General features: G+C 36.9%; 1 protein-coding gene across 1 annotated transcript in view; it reads right to left on the reverse strand.

The window, feature by feature from the left end:
• LOC127526602 (outer dynein arm-docking complex subunit 3-like) overlaps positions 1 to 25,286 on the reverse strand; it is a 64,308-nt gene that overhangs the window by 27,603 nt on the left and 11,419 nt on the right. Inside the window, exons 4-5 of the mRNA XM_051922480.1 lie at positions 22,557 to 22,727; positions 15,057 to 15,158 (exon numbers count right to left, since the gene is read on the reverse strand). Of these exons, the coding sequence (XP_051778440.1) occupies positions 15,057 to 15,158; positions 22,557 to 22,727 (273 nt within the window). The remainder of the gene's footprint in view (positions 1 to 15,056; positions 15,159 to 22,556; positions 22,728 to 25,286) is intronic.

Genomic DNA, 25,286 nt, shown 5'->3' on the forward strand with positions numbered 1-25,286 from the left:
TTAAAAAAGTGTTTCTCAACTGTGACTCCGGAACAACTCAGTATGCAAGCTATATTAAGCGTCAACAACGAAGACTCGCTACACCTTAATGAACAAGTGCTGAAACTTATCCCTACCGATGAAGTAACTTTCACCAGCGTGGCCTCCATCGTCACAGACGATCCCACTTTCAGTCATGGACAATTGTATGTTGCTCTCTCCAGAGGTCCATCTTTTCATTCACTCACAGTGGTATCCACAAACCCACCCCATTTGGACAACTGTGTCGTTCAGGAAGTGTTCACCCATCAATACATAATTATGCGGCGTATGCTACACCGTGTGTTGGCTAGCGGGTCATACGCTCACACTGATTACGTCCCTGCCCTTTGTACACAAAACCCTCCCTCAACCACCCCACGCCCCTCTCGGTACTACCATGGTCGGGTGACTTGGTGGATTATATATAGAAAAGCAGCCAAAACCGCAAACAACAATGAAAAGTCTACGTGGCTCACAGGTGAATGTGGACTGTGCAAAGAGGAAAACGACTCAGGTAACGAGTTGGGGGTGGGCACGTAAGCAGGCAGTGCATACTGAACGAGAAATCAGCAGACTAGCATGACGGAGGGGGCGGAATGGGCGTCCTTCCCCTCTCCTCCCGTTCCGCCCTCCGCACCCGAGCGCCATCCACCCCGATCCCTCGCTCTGGGAGGAGAAGGCGCGACGGCGGTCCGCCAGTTTTCAGTCATGGACAATTGTATGTTGGTTCGTTCCGTGCATTGTTACAATGTTACTTTTCTTGGTGATTTATTATATTACCGATTTTTCAAATGTTAATTTTCTCCCTGTGCTTAAAAATCATTAAAGAAACGGCCTGATTATGCAGCGTATGGTACGCCGCGGATTGGCTAGTTTTATATAATGCAGAAATGGTGTCTAATTCCTCGAAATTGAGCAGTATTTTTTCCAGCATGGTGGAGGGTACGAGATGATGAAAATCGGGCAGTTTCTGTTTAACAAAGTTTCTAATTTGATGATAGTGAAAGAAATGTGTAGCTGGGAGGTTGAATTTGGAACATAATTGTTCAAAGGATGCAAAGATATTGTCTATATAAAGATCTCTGAGCAATTTAATCCCAAATCTTTTCCAGGTATTAAAAACTGGATATGTTTGTGAGGGTTGAAAGAGGTGGTTCTCTTGCAGAGGTGCCACAGATAAAAGATTTTCCATCTTAAAATGCTTTCTAAGTTGGTTCCATATTCTGAGTGAGTAAAGCACAATTGGGTTATTAGTATATTTGCGATAACTTGCATTTATTGGAGCGCAGAGCAGGGAGTATAAAGAAGTACTACAGGATTTTATTTCTATTGTGGGCCAAGCCTGTGTATGTTCATTTTTTTGTGTCCAGGTTTTTATGGCTTGTATGTTTGCTGCCCAGTAATAAAACTGAAAATTAGGTAAAGCCATGCCACCTTCTGCCTGAGGTCTTTGTAGGGTCGCTCTTCGGATACGTGAGTGTTTTGAGTTCCAAATAAATGAGGTCATAGTTGAATCTAATTGCTTAAAAAACAATTTATTTATATATATTGGAATGTTTTGAAATAAAAAAAGAAGTTTAGGAAGGATATTTGGCTTAACAACGTTAATTCTTCCGGCTAGAGTGAGATGAAGGGTTGACCATCTATGCAAGTCTTGCTTAATTTTTTTCATACAGACGGCAAAATTTTGTTGATAAAGAGCTTTATGTTTACTTGTGATATTTACCTCAAGTTATTTAAACTGATCTGCTATGGTAAAAGTTAGGGTGTCCAGTCTAATATTATATGCTTGTGAATTCACTGGAAAGAGTATACTTTAATTCTGAGAGCAGATATCTTTTGAAATTCTGTGAGTGCTGTTAAAACTGCAGGCACAGTGTTTTCTGGGTCTGATATATATAAAACCATATCATCTGCATATAGAGAAATTTTCTGTTCCAGTCCTTCTTTGGTAATCCCCTTTATCTGATAAGAATTTCGACAGTGAGCCACCAGTGGTTCAATGGCGATTGCAAACAGCAGTGGTGACAAGGGGCATCCTTGTCTGGTGCCACGTTCTAGCTTGAAGTAGTCTGAACAAATGTTAATACAAACCGAAGCTTCTGGATTGGTATACAGTAGTTTGATCCATGCACAAATATTCGGGCCAAACCCAAATTTCTCCAATGCAGTGAAAAGGTAGTTCCATTCAATCATATCAAATGCTTTTTCTGCATCTAATGATAGTAATATCTCTGGGGTGTTTGACTTTGCTGGTGAATATATTTCATTAAACAGGCGTCGGAGATTGGAAGATAAGTGTCAGCCTTTAATAAATCCAGTTTGATCCTGTGATATTACCGAGGGCAGCACTTTCTCCATCCTTCTATGATTTTTGAGAGTATCTTAACATCATTATTCAGGAGTGAAATTGGTCTGTATGATGCACATTGTAACAAGTCCTTATTTTGTTTAGGAAAGACGGTGATAAATTCTACCTCAAACTTTTCGTCAAGCATTAGATTGTCTCTAGCTTCTGTAAGTGTTGCCAATAAGAGAGGAGCTAGCTGAGTAGAGAATTTCATATAGAATTCTGCGGGGTAACCATCAGGGCCTGCTGATTTCCCGCTTTGAAGTGACTTTATAGCTTCTAGTAATTCTGATAGGGTCAGAGGTTTATCCAGTTCCTCAGCACTTAAAGCATCTATTTGTGGTGTCTGTAATGTATCCAGAAATGCATTACATTGTGTGTTGTCTTTGAACTCAGTGGAATATAAGGATTTATAATAATCTCTGTCCTGCGGTGGGTTGGCACCCTGCCCAGGATTGGTTCCCTGCCTTGTGCCCTGTGTTGGCTGGGATTGGCTCCAGCGACCCCCGTGACCCTGTGTTCGGATTCAGCGGGTTGGATAATGGCTGGATGGATGGATGGATGGATAATAATCTCTAAATGTGTGCATTATATCTTTATGGTCAATGATTTCTTCTCCATTCGAGTTGGTGATTACTGGGATTGCATTGCGAACTTCTTGTTTGTGAATTTGTTGAGCTAAAAGCTTATTAGCTTTTTCTCCGTGTTCATAGTAATGATGTCTTGACTTATAAATAAGTTGTTCAGTTACTTTAGTTGTCAAGATGTTGAGTTCTGTATGCAGAGCCTGCCTTTTCCTATGAAGAGCTTCACTTGGACGCCTGGCTTGTTCTTCATCTATTCTAGTAATTTCGCTTCTTAGCTCTGACGCTTTCTTGGTTTCTAATTTATTTCTGTGGGAAAGATATGAGATAATCTGTCCTCTTAAGAAGGCCTTTAGTGTTTCCCCAGAGTGTTCCTGCAGAAACCTCTGAGGGTGTGTTTGTCTCTAGGAAGAAGCTGATTTGTTTGGATATAAATTCTGTGCAGTTCTCGTCTGCCAATAGAAGAGGGTTAAGACGCCATCTGCGAGGTGAGTGTGAGGGGCTTAATGATTTTAGCTCCAAGACTAGAGGGGCATGGTCGGAGATAACAATTGTGTCATATTTGCACGATTTAATCGTAGGCAAGAAGTTATTATCTATAAAAAAATAATCAATTCTTGAGTAGCTATGATGCACTGGTGAGTAGAACGAATATGTTCTTGAGTTTGGGTTAAGAAACCTCCAAGGGTCTGATAAGTTGTGGTCAGTTACAAACTGTGTAATTGTCTTTGCAGTATTAGATGTCGTCCCCCCTGTCACAGGAGTCCTATCTAAGAGTGGATTTAAAACACAATTAAAGTCCTCAGCCATTATAATTTTATGAGTGTTCACATTGGGAATGGATACAAATAAATTTTGCATGAATTCCTTATCATCGACATTGTGCATAAAAATTTATCAAAATCATTTTATTGTTAAATAAGTTGCCCAGGACCATCACATATCCCCCTTCAGGGTCTGATACTACATCTGATGCTACAAATGGGACTGTTCTGTGTATGAGAATTCCCACACCTGTAGTTTTCTTTGTAAAGCTAGAATGGAACATTTGGCCAGTCCAGTCTTTTTGTAGTCTGGACTGATCCTTGCTTAGTAAGTGGGTCTCCTGTAAAAATACTATTTTAGCGTTTAAGCCTGTTAGGTGAGAGTATACTTTCTTTCTCTTTAATTCGTGATTCAGGCCTTTAACATTCCAGCTCACAAAGTTAACTGTCCCATCATGGAGATATTGATTCTGAGTTTTTAATGTCATTTTATAGTCTTAACTGGTAGTGAGGCAGTTTTATTCTTAATTTCAAATTTCCCCACGAGTTATTACCATATAGCCTATTGTTACGTTGATATTTATAGTTATAAGGTTTAGAAGAATAGATTAGATATAGCCTGCTCTCCACCTCTCCCCCCTTTATCCTCCCACCCCCCATTTTGCCTCCCCGCATGAGGCTAAGTCCCACTTCGCAATGTCCCAGTCCTCTGACATACTAAGAGACAGAGCACGTCGAAAACAAAACAAGCCACACCCCGCAGCGGCGTTTGAGAATTACAACAAAGTAGAGATATCTATTGCAGCTAAAGTCTAAATACTATCTGGCAAAAATATAATCATTAACAGTCTTTAAGCTTAAAATAATCTTCAGCAATTTTAAGATATTAAAATAATAAAATAATGAAACCTGGGAATGATTAAAAAAAAAAAAGTGGTCTAGGATAAACATAGTAGATCCTAATGCAATAGCAGAAAGAGCAATAAACCAAGGGTATGATATAAAACAGTCTACTTTAAGGTAGTTAAAAAAAACCTAAAAAAATCAAACCCTACTTTAATTACTTCCACACACTCACGTCTATAACTGTCCAAGTAAAGTGTCCAAGTAAAGAAAAGGATGTATAATTATAATACCAGTCTCTTTAAAAGTGAATCCGACAGCAGAAAATAGGTCCTTCCCATGCCATGACAGAATACGGCTCCTTATTAACTTTCAAAAGAGTGTTGGGAACAGCTTCTTTAATTCCTTTTCAGCTTCCTCCTTGCTTGAAAATACATAATATTTGTCTTGAACTTCCACTTTCAGTTTGGCGGGATACAAGAGGCTGTATTTGATATTGGCTTTCCGTAGCAGCTTTTTAATGTTAAAGTAGGCTGCGCGTTTTGCAGCTGTTAATGGTGAGAAGTCAGGAAAAATACGAATGAGATTATTTTCAAATATGATCTCTTGCTTGTGTCTGAGAAGTGCCATCACATCAAGCTTACATCGTAGTCGCTCGAAGCGGACAATAAAAGACCTAGGTTTAAAGGTGCTTGATCTGAGTATGCAATAAGCTGCTGCTATCTCTGTATCAAATTTAAAGTCATCTCCAATTACTTTTGAGAGTAATTCTATTGCAAATTTCACTGGGTTTGAGCTTTCTCGTTTCTCAGGTATACCTTCAATTCTTATATTATTTCTTCTGCACCCATCTTCCTGGGCCGTAAGTCTGTCTCCGAGTTTTTTGCATTTGGAATTCGCAGCTGTAGCTTTTTCATCGGCGTTGGATGCCAATTGTTCCACGGTTTCAATTCGAGCCATGAATGCCTGCTTAACATCCTCCAGCTGATCTGTATCGTCATTTATCTGATCGGCAAGTTTGGTTTGGATCTATTTTCTTCAATGTGTTGCTCTGATTTCTCCAAGATGCCTTTAAAGGTCGCGTTATCCAATATTTCAATGCATTTTTCTCCATTCACCTTTCCGATTATCATGACAAGATTGCCAGGAATTTCTTTTGAAAAGACATCATAATAGCACCACCATACTGTAAAATGACAATACACCTCAGCACTCTGGCCAAAATGTTACATTCCAATTTCATCAGACAGCAAAATTTTCACCACAGATTTGTAGTATACTACTTACCACATATTTCACAGGCACAGATTAATTTTTTCGGGGAGATTTTCTTCCTTGAAGCACTTCCAATTTTCTGGAATGCCTCATATATTGTTTAATATATATTTTATATATATTGTTTATTTTAGCCTCTTAATTAATCTACATCTCACTTTTAATGAGTCCTTTGGTTAGCTATGAAATTATTTTCTTATCCTTCAGCTACATTTAGCAAGGTCAAAAGTAGTGGGTAGTGTGGTAATGATTTCATATTTTTTCCACATTTGAGGAAATGACTGCACTAAGTTTCAACTGAGTTTGTACTATTCAGCTATGTTTATGCTTTAATTTATCTTTTGCCTTCATCTTTAAACTTTCCCTTGCCAATCACCATTTTGAATCCTGTAAACGCCAGGAGTGACTCTACTCCGTTGGGCCCTTGAGCAAGACCCTTAACCTGCATTTGCTTTGTCCTGGGTATGACATTAATCTGCACCCTGGTCCTCCAACTTGTAGGGAAAACACGGGGGTTAGTGGAAGAATCGACACTCCAGCCACCATAAAAAACCTCACATTGCTCCAGTGTGATGCTGAGGTGTCACCTACTGCACTCGGGTCCCAATCCGGGTGGCTCATCATGTGGTGGGTGCAGCAACGTGCTGTCAGCTCCCAACCTCTCTTTTTCACCATCTACCATACAGTGTGACCTTACAGCAAGAGGGTGGTCATCCTTACATATTCATTAAAAGCAGGTTATTTACACAATTACCAAACAGAAAGTCCATTAACAAACTGTATATTATTTATGAGTAAACTCTGTCCTGTAATTACTAACAATATTGCCACTTCTTTAATCTGATCATTCCATTATTCATTTTATTTAAATTGGTGAGAATTTTTAACATTTCCATTTTTTTTTTTTAAACAGGAATACCAGGTTTATCCTTGGCACCATTCTAGGCTTGCCCACCATGGACTGAACTCGAGGCACCATATTTCTCATATATTGTACTTCACTGTAGAACCATGTAAATTATCTTTACTAACAAAAGAAGAACTGGACAACTGTCATAATGATAATCTGGGGTATAATGACATCTCTACACTATAATAGCTTCATAGAATGAATATTATTTTCTTATAATATGTGCATTTTTGTTTCTAAATGCTTTTTCAGTTTTGTGTTTTAACCATTCAAGTAATTGCAACCAAACATGTCAGGGGATTCCTTTTCACCAAAATATCTTTTCTGCAACCAGCAAACAGTCAGTAGCCAGTAACTAATTTCAATACAGCACAGATGAGATGCCTATACACCCCAACAAACACACCTGTGGCAAAAGGTCTCCTCTTTTCTCGTTTGTATTTCTTCACTTGTGCTCAATTAAAAAATACGATTTCCTATTAACAAAAATCAATCTCCAAGCTAGAAGCTTCAACAGAACTCCATGTCAATTAAATGGAGTACCCTTGTTATTTCTTTATGCTACCCATGCTGTTTTTTTTTTCCAAAAAAAATAACAGATATAATAACAGAGGAGAAGAGGATGAATTAAATACACCATTGTAATCTCTGGCCAGTTACCATATACCAGAGTGACCCAAAAATTCCTGAAATATGTCAATAGCCTGGAAGTAAAGTGCATTTCTTGACTTTGCCACTAGGAATCACACACCTACAGGTCTTGTTAATCAGTTTGTCGAGTGACATCATGCCGAGTAGACCGGATGTGTATGTCTGACATTTATTCTACAATTATGCAGGTGACTTCAGTGATTTTTTTTCAATAAGAGACCATGGCAGATTTTTAAGTATATCAATGATGCTCACATCTTTCCACATGGATAAACATTTTGATCCCCATGAACAGACTGTTAAATAGTGGCACTGCATTGAACTGCTGAGGAACATACAGGAACGAATCAAGAAAAATGGCTGGAGAAGTGGTGCAAGTAAAACTGCATTTTGTACCAGGACAGTACACCTGCACACACTGTGCTGTCAGTCAGAGCTTTTGGCCCAAAAATGTGGTTGTTTCTTTGCCAGATCTCAATCTCTAAGAATTTTTTTGGTCATGAAATTAAAACCGATACTGAAGGGAAGCTTTGGTACTGCAGAAGAAATTCAGGAAAAAATGCCAGAGGTTACAGACACAGTAACAAAAAGATGAATACAGGAAATGTTAACAGAAATGGGACAAGTGCATTGAATCTTGAGTAGAGTATACTGAATGTGACTAAAAGGGAATTTCTGTAAGATTTTTCAACAGTTTTGGTAATTTTTGGTGCACACTTGTATATTTAAGAGTGATCTCGGCTGCATCTTAAGTTTCTTCCATCTTAGCAGCACTAAGACTTTAATTTCTTTACGGCTGCTCAAAACCACTTGGTGCCTGGTGCCTAACCTCATTAGTTCCATTGTCACTCAGAGCCTCAGTTTTGGAAGACAATTCTCTTCTACATAGATTCCTAGTTTGAAATGTTCTACTGTAATATACCGTCTTTAAATTGGATGACTGAAAATCTTAACAGGCAGATCAAACACAATGAGAAAGAACTAGTGATCAACCCTACAAAAGAAGGTCTTCTTTGACTTTCATGTGCTGGAGATAAAATTTAGAGCACTGAGAAATTTGCTTGAAAAATAAATCATATACTGAAACTGAAATTTCATTCATTCTGAAATGTGAAAAGATCTTTGAAAAAGAAACCTGTTTAAATGAAAACCAACAAATACTTTTCTAGGATCAAATTGGAAAAATCATGATAGCCTAGAAAACTTTTCTCACTATATTAAGCAACCAAACTCATTGTGTTTCATTGAGCCTGAAGCTTTTACTAGAAATCTGGAGCAAAGACTCACTGCCAGAAATAAAAAATAAAGACCTGTATATGTAGACCTAATGAGACAGAACTGCTGCTGTTTGCTTTGTACTTTGTGTCCTCTCTTATTTATTCCTCTCTTTTGTGTTTAAAAGAAAATACATATTTTATTTGTGCTTCTTGTCTCCTTTGCTTTCATCATTCCAAATGTGGAGAGGTACCATAAGTGTGCACCCTCCTTGTTATAATGCCTACACTCCAAAGTGTTCATCGCAATTACAACACATATACCTGTAACTACGAGAAGGCCTAAGTACATGTGCTCTTGGGCCCCAAATTTTGAACTTTTAAACTCAGCCTCATTCCTGAAATACTACCATATAAAGTATTTACTAAATATTTGCAGGCACAGATTCTAACAACCAAAGCACTTGATATCTTGTAACTTGGAACAGAATTCTGGTAAATAAAATGCATTATGATTATGTGATGTGTGACACATGCTATATAAAGTAAAGATTGACTTAATGAGTCAGTACAAAGAAAAAAATAATCACAACAGAAACACTTGCTTATTGCTTGTAATGGCCAGTGGCAAGCAGGGCAGCTTTGCTTGTTTCTGTAACAAGAAAACTTTTATAGGACGAGGTTGTTAGCTTTGTGCACAAATGGCAGCCTGGAGGACAACTTCTGCATTTTGGATACATTTTCAGCTTGCATGACCCTGCCAGGATACTATGCTCTCACTGGCATAGCTCTAGGGGTTATTAAAATACACAAGCTTCTCAAACCACAACAAGGTAGCAGCTGGCTGGTAGAACAACAGTGCCTGTTGCTTAAATCTCAACAGTATCTCAGCTCATTCAGCACTTTTACTCAAGAATTTCTCACAAAAGAAAAAAACCATATTGATTTCTTCAACAGTCTAAAACTATGTATGTTAGATTAACTGGTGAGTCCAAAGAATGTACATAGGGATGTGTGTGCATGTATAAACTGAGATGAATGGTGTGCCATCCAGGGTTGGTGCAGGTCTTGTAACCATTGCTGCTGGCATAGACATCTATACCAGATGGACAGGAAAAATGTCATGATGAAACAAACAAGTTCACCAACCACACAGAAACTACTTATTCTAAAATAAGGAGAAATGTAAGACATCTTCAGTTAACCATGTGTCTTGAAAAGTCACTGCAGCAAAGCTTACTTTTTTACACTTGTGAAGTCAAGATGGAGCAAACATTTCAATGAGGATGCTCAGCCTCTGAACATGATTTTTAGGAATAGTTTTGCCTTTCTAATACAATATTGAAAAACAAACCTTTTATCTAAACTAGTTAAAAGGTGATAAGCAATAGCCAACAAACATATCTGAAATTTAGTTGAGAGCTATGACATCATTTCCCCAATTAAGCTTTGTTACTACACTTTAAACAAGAACATACAATGTCACTACACCAAATTTTGGAGATCTCTGCTGTGCCCATATATAAGCTCATTTCTACTGACACACGTTAGTGTGGCAATGAACAGAAACAATGATGTTAAAGTATCTGTTTCTGTTTATTTATTCAGCTGCTTCTTCGAGTTTTACTTGTTTTTTTGGCAAAGATACCTTTCTGCTGTGTGAGATTCTATTGAATTGTCAGGCTGCTGGCATGGTTTAGGGTTGCTGTATGTGACACCAGGCCATACTAATATGTGTGTGTGTGTGTGTGTGTGTGTGTAATATATATATATATATTATATACACACACACAGTCAGATCCATAAGTATTTTGACATTATTTTTGAAATTAAGCAATCATTATGCGAGTAGAATTTCCACTTTAATTTAAGGGGTTTACCAAAAATATTTTATGAGGCGTTTATGACATTTGAATGAACAGTTGTTCCATAGCCAGGTAGAAGCAGTTCATTCATTATTTCACTAACTATTGAGCAGGTCTGGAAAGGTTTTAATTGTATGAAAATGGGGGAAGGGTCATGTATAAAAATGCCTTTCCTAAACAGCTCATACAATAATTTTTGTTAAACCCCTTCAATTAAAGCTGAAAGTCTATACTTCAATCAGTTCTTGATTGCCTTGTTTCAAATCCATTGTGGTGATGAACAGAACCAAAATTATGAAAAGTGTATCACTGTCCAAATACTTATGTACCCGACTGTATAAAAATTAACTGGGTACCAACAAAGATGATAAAATGTAGAAGTAATGTGTTCTCTAAGAATGAAACATCACACAAAAAAGGATGTCACAAAGATGTAGATGAGAGTTTCAGCAGCAGCACTTTTATGTTTTAAGGAAAAAAACATGTCTTAGTTTTGAACTTAACATGAGATTCAAATGAAACTGTGAATTCTATGATAACACCAACATTCTTACTTTCCTTAGAAGATGAATTAACAAAACCTTGAAAAGAAACTTTCAATTTACCTGTGGACATTTTCAAAGGCAAAGAGAAGCACCTCTACTTCAAAAAATATAAAACCGTATTTAAGTGTCTGTGCTGTGATAAAAGTAATAACCTTCTACTTTTTAACTGTCTAGACATTCTGCATGTTACTTAACTGCCTGTCAGGCTGAGTACTTTAGCCTTGTAACAGCAGGGGGCTCAGCATTGCTATACAATGGGTCCCCTCAAAATACACTTTGCACGGCATTGGACATGTGTATATCCTTGAACTCATGGGCTTTAGTGATTTGAGATAATTTCTCAGCCCAGTAACTGTATGTGTAACATGTTTACATTCTCCAAATATCTGCATGGGTTTTCTCCAGGTACCGTTTTTACTTCAGCTTAGAGAATCTCAACTAAAGGAGAAGAAATGTCGGTTTTAAGCATAAATTAGTGTCAGTACAGATGTAGTCTAACAAATTGATCCACAGAAAAAGAGTTTCACAGAACAGCAAACACAAACTTAAATAAGTATTCCCCAAGTTTAAAGGTTGTTTAATAGGTTTATACTGTATAAATTAAGCAGTCACAAACAGGAAATATGAACTTTGGGAATTGAAATTTGAAATACGATCCTGCAATCTTACACTCAGCTACACTCACACAGAACTAAAATGAACAAAAACATGCTAAAAAAAAAACCCAAACCAGGGAGGGTTCTATAATTATAAATGACTGGACAGTAACATTCATACACCAGTGACACATTATACTGGCAAACGCGTAGACAAGACGAGAGGCTAATTAAAGGCTTGCGGAGCAGTGACTGCTTTCGCAACTAAATTAATGGGAGTAGGTGTGGCTAAATCTTTAATGAAAAAGTGAGAAGTCCAAAAGGGGTTAATGACGGATGTTTTGAGGTGGAGATATGGACAGAAATTTCTACCATTTAGATTGTAACCTTATGAACAGTAAAGCAGAATTATCTTTATTATGATCTCCAAAGTCAAACATTTCCTCTGCAGCAGCCTAAAGGCCTCACTGTTTACGCAGGCAATCTGTCTTTGGTCAAGGGGACTTGAATATGTTGAACATCATTCTTATTTACTGAGATGATATTTACTTGGAGCAATATACTACTTTCCATATTTTTAAAGTTATCTACAGCTATTAAATAACAATTTTTATTTTATGCAACATTTTTATAATGTTTCTACAACATGAGCACTAGTCAAACACTAAGTCAAAAGACCACACAGCCTGTAACCCTACCCTTTGTATAGAGAAAATGAATATAGTATCATTCAAATGTCAGACACACATTAATAGAGAATAAGTAAAGCAATATTTAAAAATTAATAATAGTAATAATAATAAAGGAAATTAGAAGTTTATAGATATCAAAATTTCACTACAAAGAGTAAACAGTAAAAAACTAAAAAACAAAACAAAAAAAAATCAAAGTGGGTGCACATCCTTCCCTTAAAAACTGCATTCTCTCTCTAAGGTCCACTATTGGACAAGCTTTGTAAGAAAGTCTGCTAGTCATTTGTTCCAAGCATCTTGGAGAACTTTCCCCAGTTCTGCAGAATTTGGTTGTCTCACATGCTTCTACAATCCCAAACAGATGTGATGATGCGGAGGTCAGGGATATATGAAGGTCATGCCATCTGATTAAGGACTACTTGTTCTACTTCTTGCTGAAGAAAGGTCTTTATGATTTTGTCCATGTGTTTGTAGTTATTGTCCTGCTGCAGAATGTTGGGACTGATCAGATGCCTCTCTGATTGCATTGCATGATGAATAAGAATCTACCTGTACTTCTCAATATTCAGAATTCCATTAATTGTGCAGCAATGCAGACCAAATCAAACCTGCTGGGAACCTCTGCCGAGTTTCTCTGTTGGCTGCAAATGCTAATATTATGTTGTGATTTCCAGCTCTTCTATGGAGAAACTTCCACCTTTTTGAACCAAAATTTTCAAATTTTGAGTCATCAATCCAGAGAATGTACTGCCATTGTTGAGCACCCCAATTATTGCATTTGTGTATCTAGCTGTGCCTCTTGGTTTTGTTTCCAACTTGTAGGAATAGCTTTTTGGCATTACCACATCTGACAAAACATCTTTGGATTGTTGGGGGTATACTGGGCTTCCAGTGGTGTCTGAGAGTTCAAAGTTGGCAGCAGTGCTAGATGTCTTCCAATTTCAAAGGCACATCAATTTGATGTATCTTCCATAAGCTTTACTCGGTTCCTGTGACTGACCACTTGCCCGTTTCATTGTGCTTCTTCAGAAGAGTCTGGACTGCACACTTTGAAACTGCTGATTGCCATGAAAGTTCTACTTGGTAAAGACCTGGCTGATGCAGGATGCCCATTATGTTTCTTGTTGGTATGCTCACTATTGCCTTGGCGTAAGAATTAATGATTTAAAAGGCTACATTTTCCACCCGCTGCGCCATCTTTTTGTCTGATTGTACTTTTTAACCCATTTCTATTTTCTACTGACACACTAATGCAGAAGAAAAAAAATAAAAATTCAATACAAAATTTAAAAAGACTTTTGCACAGTATTTGTATCCCACACTAACTTTGCACTTCCTCACAATATTACATTCATCTCTTTAGTCTAGGGTGGTTCAAACACCCTGCCGGTGTAGACTTAATGTTCAACGAGCCCTCAGAATTTTACATTTCTTGGCAAAAAATGAGCAGTCATACATATGCACACTAAACAGAGAAACTACTGTAAAAATTACAATGCTCACGAACCCCAGACAATGTTTTGTTTTAGTAGCAGGAGATTTTTATCATTTTCCCATCACTTAAGCAAGCATGTGGGGAACAAAACAGAGATGAAAGTTGAATATCATGTGAGGTGGCACAAAAAAGCTACTCATCCATTAGCATAAATATGAGATTATGTAGAAAAAAAAAAATAACAGACCTCAACTTATAAATTCTGGACGGCTTTTTCCATTTCTCATGTTTTGCTTTGTATCTATAGCTTTTAACAAGCCTCATATTTTTTTCAATTGGCAATTCATTTTCTGTTAAATGATATCCAGGTTTTCATATAAAACCCCAAATGTTACCAGGTTTCCCTATCCAAAGAATTTTAGTGAGATTTACGCATTGACACTTTTAAGGACATCTCAGTTATTTCATGGATCAATAGGGATTAAATTTGAAAGTCACAAATCAGACAGACTCAAAGCATACTGAAAACTGCATACTGTGAAAAAGGTCTGTGGCCACCAATGTGTGAAGTGTTTTAAGTCTTTAGCCCTTTGCCTTAACTATACTGAGGCTTTTATAATTGGTTGACTTACATCAATGTCAGTGCATCTTATGTAAGGCTGCTAAGATGTTTTCTGTTCTTGACAAGGTAATTTTATGCATTTGTTCATCCATAAGCCAAGTGGCACTTTCAAGAATCTGATCAAGTCTTATCTACTCCAAGACTGTCCGCTGCACAAGGCAATGAGACAGCAGATCTGGATGGAGGAAACATCAGTGATACGGAAGCTATACGGCAGCTTAGAGGACCTACAATGTACAGTAACATTTATCTGGGAGGACAGTATGTCCATTTAAGTGAAAAAGATACCAACTCTTCACCTGGATAACCAGTAAGCTGAGCTGCTAAGAATACTAACCCCAGGTTTTGCTCATACATGATCTTGCCTATTAATCTAAAATGTATTATTGTTCAACCAGGGAACTGCTTTCTATAAAATTTTTAAAAATCCATTGTATACAAATTTCTTGAAGAAGGGTTCATATTCTCAAGACAAAATTAATGTTTATGGACACCTTTGCATAGATTTACTTGGAATAACATTTTTATTATTTATTTTAGTAAAACATGGCCAAAGCAGACCTTATCTGTCTCGCTCCTTCAGCACCTTCAAGTAAAGTCTGCTTTTCTCTTCCATTGCTTTTACTTTGATTTTTTTAATAATTTTTTTTCCAGCTTAATCTGTATAGCCGTGTCAGGTATTCTCCTACCTGGATCTCTTTTTTGATATCATGGTAAATGTGTGTAAGGTGCTCAGCCTCCTCAAACTTCATCTGAGCCTCTTCCAGACTAGACTGAAGCACTCGTTGCTTCTGAAAGAGACAATGATATCACAATGACAACTCAATTCATTAGAAACAAATAGTCTAATTTAAAAATATATCACAAATTGATGCTAATGACAGCTATAAAAATCTATAAAATCCAAAAATCAGTACCACTAATTATAAAAAAAAAAAAATACAGTCATATGAAAAAGTTTGGGAACCCCTCTCAGCCTGCATAATAATTTACTCAACAAAAAAGATAACAGTGGTATGTCTTTCATTTCCTAGGAACATCTGAGTATTGGGGTGTTTTCCGAACAAAGATTTTTAGTGAAGCAGTATTTAGTCGTATGAAATTAAATCAAATGTGAAAAACTGGCTGTGCAAAAATGTGTGTCCCCTTGTCATTTTGCTGATTTGAATGCATGTAATTGCTCAATACTGATTACTTGTAACACCAAATTGGTTGGATTAGCTTGTTAAGCCTTGAACTTCATACACAGGTGTGTCCAATCATGAGAAAAGGTATTTAAGGTGGTCAATTGCAAGTTGTGCTTTCCTTTGACTCTCCTCTGAAGAGTGACAGCATGGGATCCTCAAAGCAACTCTCCAAATATCTGAAGACAAAGATTGTTCAGTATCATGGTTTAGAGGAAGGCCACAAAAAGCTATCTCAGAGGTTTAAACTGTCAGTTTCACCTGTAAGGAATGTAATCAGGAAACGGAAGTCCACAGGCACAGTTGCTATTAAACCCAGGTCTGGCAGGCCAAGAAAAATACAGGAGCGGCATATGTGCAGGATTGTGAGAATGGTTACAGACAACCCACAGATCACCTCCAAAGACCTGCAAGAACATCTTGCTTCAGATGGTGTATCTGTACATTGTTCTACAATTCAGCGCAATTTGCACAAAGAACATCTGTATGGCAGGGTGATGAGAAAGAAGCCCTTTCTGCACTCACATCACAAACAGAGTTGCTAGTTGTATGCAAATACTCATCTAGACAAACCAGATTCATTTTGGAACAAAGTGCTTTGGACTGATGAGACAAAAAATGAGTTATTTGGTCATAACAAAAAGTGCTTTGCATGGCGGAAGAAGAACACCGCATTCCAAGAAAAACACCTGCTACCTACTGTCAAATTTGGTGGAGGTTCCATCATGCTGTGGAGCTGTGTGGCTAGTTTAGGGACTGGTGCCCTTGTTAAAGTCGAGGGTCAGAGGAATTCAACCCAATATCAACAAATTCTTTAGGATAATGTTCAAGCATCAGTCACAAAGTTGAAGTTACGCATGGGTTGGATATTCTTTTTTTTTTTTATATTTTATTTATTAATTTTTATTGTAATCATTCCATACAAATAGATCAATTTATAACCAAACAAAATTGAAGACAAATCAAACCCCACCCCTGAGAAGGAGAGCAAAGCCAAAGGAGAATTGCTTAGGGCTTAATAAGGCAACAATAAATAAAAGAAAGGGAGAAATAAATATATAGGTAAATAAGAGATGGAGAAGGGAATTAAATACGGTAATAGTTATTTCTCTTATTCTAAAATAATATTGATTAGATCCTGCCAGGTTTTGAAAAAATTCTGTACAGATCCTCTAACTGAGAATTTGATTTTTTCCAATTTCAAATAATATAAAACATCGGTTTCCCACTGACTTCTCAGAGGAGAGTTAGGATTCTTCCAATTTAACAGAATAAGTCTGCGTGCCAAAAGTGTAGTGGATGCAATCACCGTTTGCTTGTCCTTCTCCACTTCAAGTTTGTCTGGAAGAACACCAAACACAGCTGTTAATGGGTTAGGAGGAATTGTGATACCAAGGCTGTCTGAAAGGCACTTAAAACTTTTGGTCCAAAATAATGTTAGTTTGGTGCAGGCCCAGAACATGTGACCCAGTGAGGCAGGAGCTTGGTTGCAGCGTTCGCAGGTTGGATCTTGCCCTGGAAACATTTTGGACAGTTTTAAGCGAGACAGATGGGCTCGATATATAATTTTTAGTTGAATAATTCTATGCTTTGCGCATATGGAGCACGAGTGAATTCTCTGCTTTGCTACCTTCTACTCCTTTTCTGATATATTGATTAAGAGATCTTCTTCCCAATGTCCTCTTGGATCTTTGAGAGGTAGGGACTCTAATAGGATTTTATATAATGCAGAAATGGTGTTTAATTCCTCGAAACTGAGCAGTATTTTTTCCAGCATTGTGGAGGGTGCGAGGTGGGGGAAATCGGGCAATTTCTGTTTAACAAAATTTCTAATTTGAAGATAGTAAAAGAAATGTGTAGCTGGGAGGTTGAATTTTGAACGTAATTGTTCAAAAGATGCAAATATGTTGTCTATATAAAGCATTGGGATGGATATTCTAACAAGACAATGACCCAAAACACAGTTTGAAATCTACAAAGGCATTCATGCAGAGGGAGAAGTACAATGTTCTGGAATGGCCATCACAGTCCCCTGACTTGAATATCATCGAAAATCTATGGGATGATTTGAAGCAGACTGTCCATGCTCAGCAGCCATCAAATTTAACTGAACTGGAAAGACTTTGTATAGAAGAATGATCAAAAATACCTCCATCCAGAATCCAGAGACTCATCAAAGTCTATAGGAGGCGTCTAGAGGCTGTTATATTTGCAAAAGGAGGCTTAACTAATTATTGATGTAAGTCTCTGTTGGGGTCTCCAAATTTACGCACCTGTCTAATTTTGTTATGATGCATATTGCATATTTTCTATTAATGCAATAAACTTAATGTCACTGCTGAAACTCTACTGTTTCCATAAGGCATGTCATACAGTATATTAAAAGGAAGTTGCTACTTTGAAAGCTCAGCCATTGATAAACAAAAATCCAAAGAATTAAAAGGGGTTCCCAAACTTTTTCATATGACTGTAAAATATGTATTAACATGTGCATAGAGTAAATATTTACAGTTATGGAACAGAAATAGATATCTTTTTCTTTCCCATTCCTTAAAAAAAGTGAAAGGTGTAGCAGAATGGGGTGATTAAAGAGTTTTGTGCCGATCAATTTTAGGGTAACATGTTAAAAGAAACATGCATTGTGTAGTCATTTTTACCTTTTTTTTTTTAGTCATGGGTAACCTAATGCAATGTGTTATTGAATTACTAGGGATACTTAGTCCTACCACTCCAAAAAAAAAATTATTCTGCAAATTTGTTTCACAAAGACATTGCCTACTACTGTCATTGTGACGTCATGTAGGCACACACTCTGGCCATCTGGGGATAGATAATCAGGAAAAGGTTAAGTACGTGCATAGTGTGCAATTAAATAAAAAGAACTGAACAAAAGTTGCACACCTAAGCAGAAAAAAAGTGTGCTGTGTGCAATCCACTAACAGAAACCTATAAAAATGTCAGTTTGGTTTAAATCCAGCTATTTGCTCTAGATATTTTGAAGCAGTATGATTGTGGGGTGCAGCGGTCAATGTTTATATTGTGAATCTTTGCGTTGGGAATGGATGATCCTTCATGAAACACATGAAAGACTAGATGTATGTTTATAAAACACAAGAAAATTATCAAATTTGTATATTTTTCTTGTCAGTTTCATGAAGGGTTATGTATGGACTTAGGATTTAATAACAAATGCTAGCCAGTGAAACAAGAAGAAAAAGTAGAGCAGAAGTGAAGAAGAATAAGGAGAGCAGAGAAAGGAACAAGCGAAAGAAGAACCCAAACAATTGGGAAGACCTCTGCAGACTGAACACCAATCTAAACCAAATCTGCAACTAGACTTGAAAATACAAATTTTCCATTACCTATATTTTCTGTATAAGTATTTTAATAAGACTCTTTTTCAGATACATTTCCGAACCTTTTAAGTCTCTTTTCAAATATGATTCCTACTTTTGCTTCCATCAGTTTTACTATGTTTTTATTAATTTTGCTTTATGACAACATTGATTTTATACGGTTTGATTAGGTCAAAGTATATTGTTAAGAAGATCTGGTGTGGGTGATTACCATATACCCACAGGGGTAAGCAGCTGAAAGAAATCAAATTGTCCTGCTTGTGCAAAGCTAGCAAGTCTCTTTGCTTGAAGTTGCTGCACACATGCAGCTAAGGCTGTACACGTGGGGCACTATAAAGTAGATACCCAACACTCCTGTCTCTCTATTATAATAAAAAAAATCTTGGGTCGAGACGTGACCTTCTCGGAAAGATACTTTGACGTCCTGCGAGACTAGACTTTACAACCTTTGGAAGCAAGACCCGTGAGATGGTGACTTTTGCACGTCACGCCCTACTTACAAACAATTTAAAACAAGATCATGGACATCTAAATTTTCAGCGTTCTAGATGGCACATCAGTGACTAAGTAAAATTGCCCAGACCAAGTGGAATTGAAAACCTCTTAGGTCCAATCGGGGTTAGAAATAAAAGACTTCATAAAGACAATCAAAAATGTTGGTGCGATGCACATGCAGAGCAGGTTAGAGATTATGAAAGCAGTAGAATTCGAAAGTATCAAAAAAAAAAAAAAAGTAAAGATCACATTAGCACAAACAAACGAAAATTATTACTCTGTGAAATAACGGAACAGCAAAAAGAGATCTAATATATGGACATACGTGATGTCAGGAGTATGTAGATATTGTAAGGCATTAAAGTTTAAGTCGGAGACTTGTAGATCGTCAAATTCGTGTTGCCACCAGGGAAAAGTAGTGTTGCCTCCCAATGAAGAGGTGTATCCGCGAGAATTAAAAGATTTGTTGTTTGGTGAAAGTGAAATCCATAAACACTACAGGCAAAATATCAGAGTCTACAGTAAACTATTTGGGATCGCATCATTCAATGCTCAAAACGTTGATTACACAATAATGGACCATACGCTATGAGAATCTGTGCTCCTGCAACAATTAAAGCTACATCAAGTTTAATTTCAAAGAAACCACAATTCGGTCAGGTTTATATTTATCATCACGGAGAAGTGATGCAACATAGAATCGAAAGAGTAGGTAACAATCTCTTTAAATTGTATATCCGGATAACAAAACCCGGGGGTGGGCGAGCGAAGCCCCCAGTATACAATATGATTAACCATAGCTATAACATATGTGAGCCAAAATGATGAACATAGGAATCTCCATGATAATATATTGAAGGTATAGCGATAACAGCACCTAGTGTGGGTGACTGCAATATTCCAACAGGGTTAGCAGCTGAGGGGAGACAATAATAAAAGCAGCACGGTGAGTGGGCACCAGCTTTGGTGATTTGGAATAAGTGTCATTGCCTAAAGCAGCTTTCCATGTGCAGATAAGGCTGTACATGTGGGGTGCTATAAAGTGCTATTTAGGCAAAATTCCACAACAATATATATATTTATTCACTTGTTTTGTAAATATTAAGTAATGTAATCAAGTTACTTTTAAATGTAATGCTCCCCAAAACTGGTGTTTATACTACTTTTGTTATATTTTAAGTCAGAACTTGATGAATGTACAAGAGTTTTGTTATTTGCTAAAACAAACTCTTTCAGGTCATTCTTAAAAGCATGTTCAATGATATCATGCCAATAACTATGAAACTCTCACAATTTTACATTATTATGCAATACAGTTTTCTCCCAGGGCACCAACTCTTACATCCAAATTAAGATATGTCTACCTTAGTCTTTGCCTACAACAGCTACAAAGTAATATGACATACAAATGGGAGCTGCTTTTAGACTTGAGTGTAATTGCACAAAATGCTGTACAATAAATTGCACAGTACAATTATCCTTTAAATTACATGGCTTTGTGTTTTTTTTAAATTGTGTATTGTCTTTCTTTGCTGTTTTATGTTTTGTTTTGCCACATTTTAATTTCTTTTATATTATTTTTATAAAAAAGTATTTCTTGCCAGTAAATAAAACAAGTCTCTGACTGTCATTCTTGATTTGATACATACACATGTCCAGGAATTATCAGCACCTCAGTTTTTTCAAAGTAATCTTAAATTACCAGATTAAACTTAAATACCAGAAACAAAATTTGTCTATTTTCAACATTTAAAGACATTACCCTCTAAAGCAGTTAAATAACTCAATTGCCATCAGTAATGCTATGTAAATTATACAGTACATATAAAACTGGCTTTATATATAAATTTAGAAAAAAAAATTTCTTCACATAAACTAATTGACTCAAATTTTCAGAAAACGCTTTATGATTAGCTACCAATACGTTTTTTTCAACTCACTTGAAATCTTCACCTGAGGTTTTGAAATGTATGATTCATTTTAAAGAAAATACATTTCCTTTGATGTGAAACTTTACTTACATGTATACACAAACATAAAAAGTACTCAGCCAAAAGAGAAATACAGAAAGAACACAGGAGAATCAAAAAATATATATATATATATACACCAGAGTATGATAGACAAAGATTCTGAAATCTGATCCTAAACAGCCCACTCTTTCCCTTAACCAACCAGCAGTCAACAGAAAAAAATGTCTGCTTATGCCTCATCCTGTTAGGGTTATCTGCATTCACTCAAGGCTTCCCTGATGTGGGCTCTCTCTTTGTCCCTCATTATGATGTCAGATGGAATTTTGTCTGTCCGGTGAAACATTTTGATTCTTTCTAGTTTGTGTTGCAAGGTTGTGTGGGAAGTCAAACCACACCTACTGGTCTATGCGATTATTGCCCTTTGCTTCAGTATAGTGTCTTTTTGCAGTCATCTGAGTATCACCTTTATTGCATCTGCAACTAGAACATATGTAAAAAGCGAGGTTACATTATGGTAATCCATAGCCTCTTCATGTCCTATTGTCACCCTTAAAGCATATAAAAAAAAACCCTGATGTTTTGTATGTGGTACTCTTTGCTGCCAACTAGCAGACTACAGGTGAAGGACAGGAATGTTACTGCATTACAGGCGATTAAATTAACTATACTGACAATAAGGTGTAAAGGGATCCCTGGTTTTTGCATTTTGATGATCCCATAAACCTGTGGTTCATCTCCTCTAGATACACCTTATGATAGAAGATGTTGTCAAGAGTGTAGAGCTTCCATAATTTTTGGTAACCTTATATAATCTTCTAATATCCTCGACCTAGATGTATCTTCAGAGACAATGATATTCTCACTAGGAAGTGACATGTTATCATGATAGTCCCTTTTGTTCAGCACAAAAACCCCAATCTTTGTTCAAATGGCAAACTCTTTGGCTGTAATAATTTCCACAACCAACATCTGCTTTGGTTTAACCTGGTATTTAGATTTACATATTTGTACCCATGTGGATATGATTTTAACTTTAACTTAAGTCAAATAAAAGAGAGAGTATAGTAAAATATATTAAAGAACTAAACGACAATATTTAATGTACTGACAAACCTTTAAAAACAAAATTACCATAATGTGATAATATCACCTGGTAGGACCTTTATTGGAAGCACACTTACATGTTCCTCTTGACTGCACATATCCTGCTCAGTCCGGACTGTATGAATATGGGAGCTGTGCTGCTGTTTCAGCTCCTCTAAACGGCGCTTCCGGGCTTCTTTCACATGTTGTTTGGAATTCAGCTGCCAAATTTTCTTGTTCACTAGCTTCTCCAACTTCTGCACGGCAGACTAACTCAAAGGAGAAAGACAATGGATTGATTAATGTAGACTTTGTTTTTAATTGTTGGTTAATGCTACATATTAATTTTTGATAAATGTTTCTTATGACTGCATTTTCAGAGGCCAACCTGAGAGGTCACTACAGGTTTATTTTTTTGGGATTACTTTTAATGTCCATCTGGAATTTTGTCCATTATACAATACCTAAAAAACAATCATAAATTGGGTGTAAACAATTGCAAATAACATCTGGAATGTTTTCCATTATAAAGTACAAAAAAAAACTTGAAATTAGGTACAAACAACTGCAAATAACATGAAATTAAAAATGTTACAGTCTATCTCTATATGCTCTGCTATAAATTGTCAGCTAACCCAAAAATAAAACAATAAAATGCAACAATAAAAAAGAAAAATGGACTCAGATGATAAATAAGAAGATATTATGGATATTTCACTGACCATGTGACCACTCTAGTCTCTTGTCTACATGCTGCCCATTCATATGTAAGGTAAATAAATTGTAAACGAACTCCACTGAGTCAATGGATGGCTAAGGTGGCTGCGGGTTTTAGATAGATCCAGCATCTTTGCCAGAGTCTAATTTGTGTTTTTGTTATTCAATTTAACTTATTAAGGTATTTACTTCACAGTTTCTTAGACTAGAATGAAAAATTCTGAAAGTTTAGGTTTTCCATTTTTACAACTTTGGCAACCTGAATTCTATTCAAGAATTGAGGTTCAAGGAACTATATTCTATATATTTCACTTAACTAAAACTGCTTCATCTAAACCAGTTGTTCCAAAACTCGGTCCTGAGGACGCCCTATGACTGCAGGTTTTTGTTCCAACTAGATTCACAATAAGTGATAATAATTGATCTTATTTAGTTAGCTGGTCTTTTTTTTCTCTTATTCTGCATTCAGAAAACCATAGCAGTATGATTTTTACATTGTAAGACATTCAGAAATAGTTCTATTTTCCACTATAGCTTTAAATGCTTAACTCTTTTGTTGTTTTCTAATTATTTTTCTTTTATTATTTGTAGTCTAATCTCTTTATTGTATCCTAATAGTGAAAATTAAAAACAAGCAAAGCAGACACACAGGCAAAGATGATGAAAGGCTGCAACTGCTTTAGCTTCAGACCCACTAAATAGTAAATAATGGAAAGGAAGAATGGAAATCAGGATGAACATAAATAACATATAACTGTCATTCATTTTCTAACCCGCTCAGTCCTGAACAGGGTTGCAGGGGCCTGCTGGAGCTTATCCCAGCTAGCATAGGGCACAAGGCAGGAACAAGGTCAAACACACACACCCCAATCACATACTAGAGCCAATTTAGAATCACCAATTCACGTAACCTAAAGGGGAATTAAAAAATACAGTGAAATAGCAGATGCTCGAAGCATACATTTTTCTGAGGTCTTCAAAGATGAGGAAGTAGATAAAAGGGACTACTAAGGTGGTACCGAGTGATTTAGACATTGCAGAGGAAGAAGTGCTGCTCAGATTAAATATGCTGAAATCAAACAAATCTCCAGGACCAGATAATATTTACCCTTGAGTTCTTAAGGAGGCTAGCAAGCTCATATATAAACCCTTGATGCATATTTTAGGAAGTCATTGCGCACTTGGGAAATTCCGAAGGACTGGAAAATGGCAAATATTATCCTGTTATATAAAATGGGTGATTGGGCAGATCCAAGCAACTATAGGCCACTAGGTTAAACATGCATTACAGGAAAAATAATGGAAGGAAATTTTATGGATAAGATTGAGCAGCACATGGCAAGAACAGTTTTATTGAATAGTCAGAATGGGATCAGAAGAGGGACGTCATGTTTTAGGAACAAGCTGGAATTCTATGAGGAAGCAAAATGGGGTATGATCAAAGCGGAGCATATGATATTATTTATCTGAACTTTCAGAAAGCATTTGATAAGGTGCCACATGAGAGGTTGGGCATCAAACTAAAAGAAGTGGGAGTTCAGGATGTACTGTTTAGATAGGGACAGAATCGTCTCAGACATAGGAACCCTATCAGAATTGTCTGATGTTAAGAATTGGGCTTCGCAGGCATCAGTGGTAAGGCCACTGCTATTTTTAAATATATTACAGTAATCCCTCCTTCATCGCGGGGGTTGCGTTCCAGAGCCACCCGCGAAATAAGAAAATTCGCGAAGTAGAAACCATATGTTTATATGGTTATTTTTATATTGTCATGCTTGGGTCACAGATTTGCGCAGAAACACAGGAGGTTGTAGAGAGACAGGAACGTTATTCAAACACTGCAAACAAACATTTGTCTCTTTTTCAAAAGTTTAAACTGTGCTCCATGACAAGACAGAGATGACAGTTCCATCTCACAATTAAAAGAATGCAAACATATCTTCCTCTTCAAAGGAGTGCGGGTCAGGAGCACAGAATGTCACATAGATAGAGAAAAGCAAACAAATCAATAGGGCTGTTTGGCTTTTAAGTATGCGAAGCACCGCGGCACAAAGCTGTTGAAGGCGGTAGCTCACACCCCCTCCGTCAGGAGCAGGGAGAGAGAGAGAGAG

Source organism: Erpetoichthys calabaricus, chromosome 2 (genome assembly GCF_900747795.2).
Source record: "Erpetoichthys calabaricus chromosome 2, fErpCal1.3, whole genome shotgun sequence".
Lineage (NCBI taxonomy): Eukaryota > Metazoa > Chordata > Cladistia > Polypteriformes > Polypteridae > Erpetoichthys > Erpetoichthys calabaricus.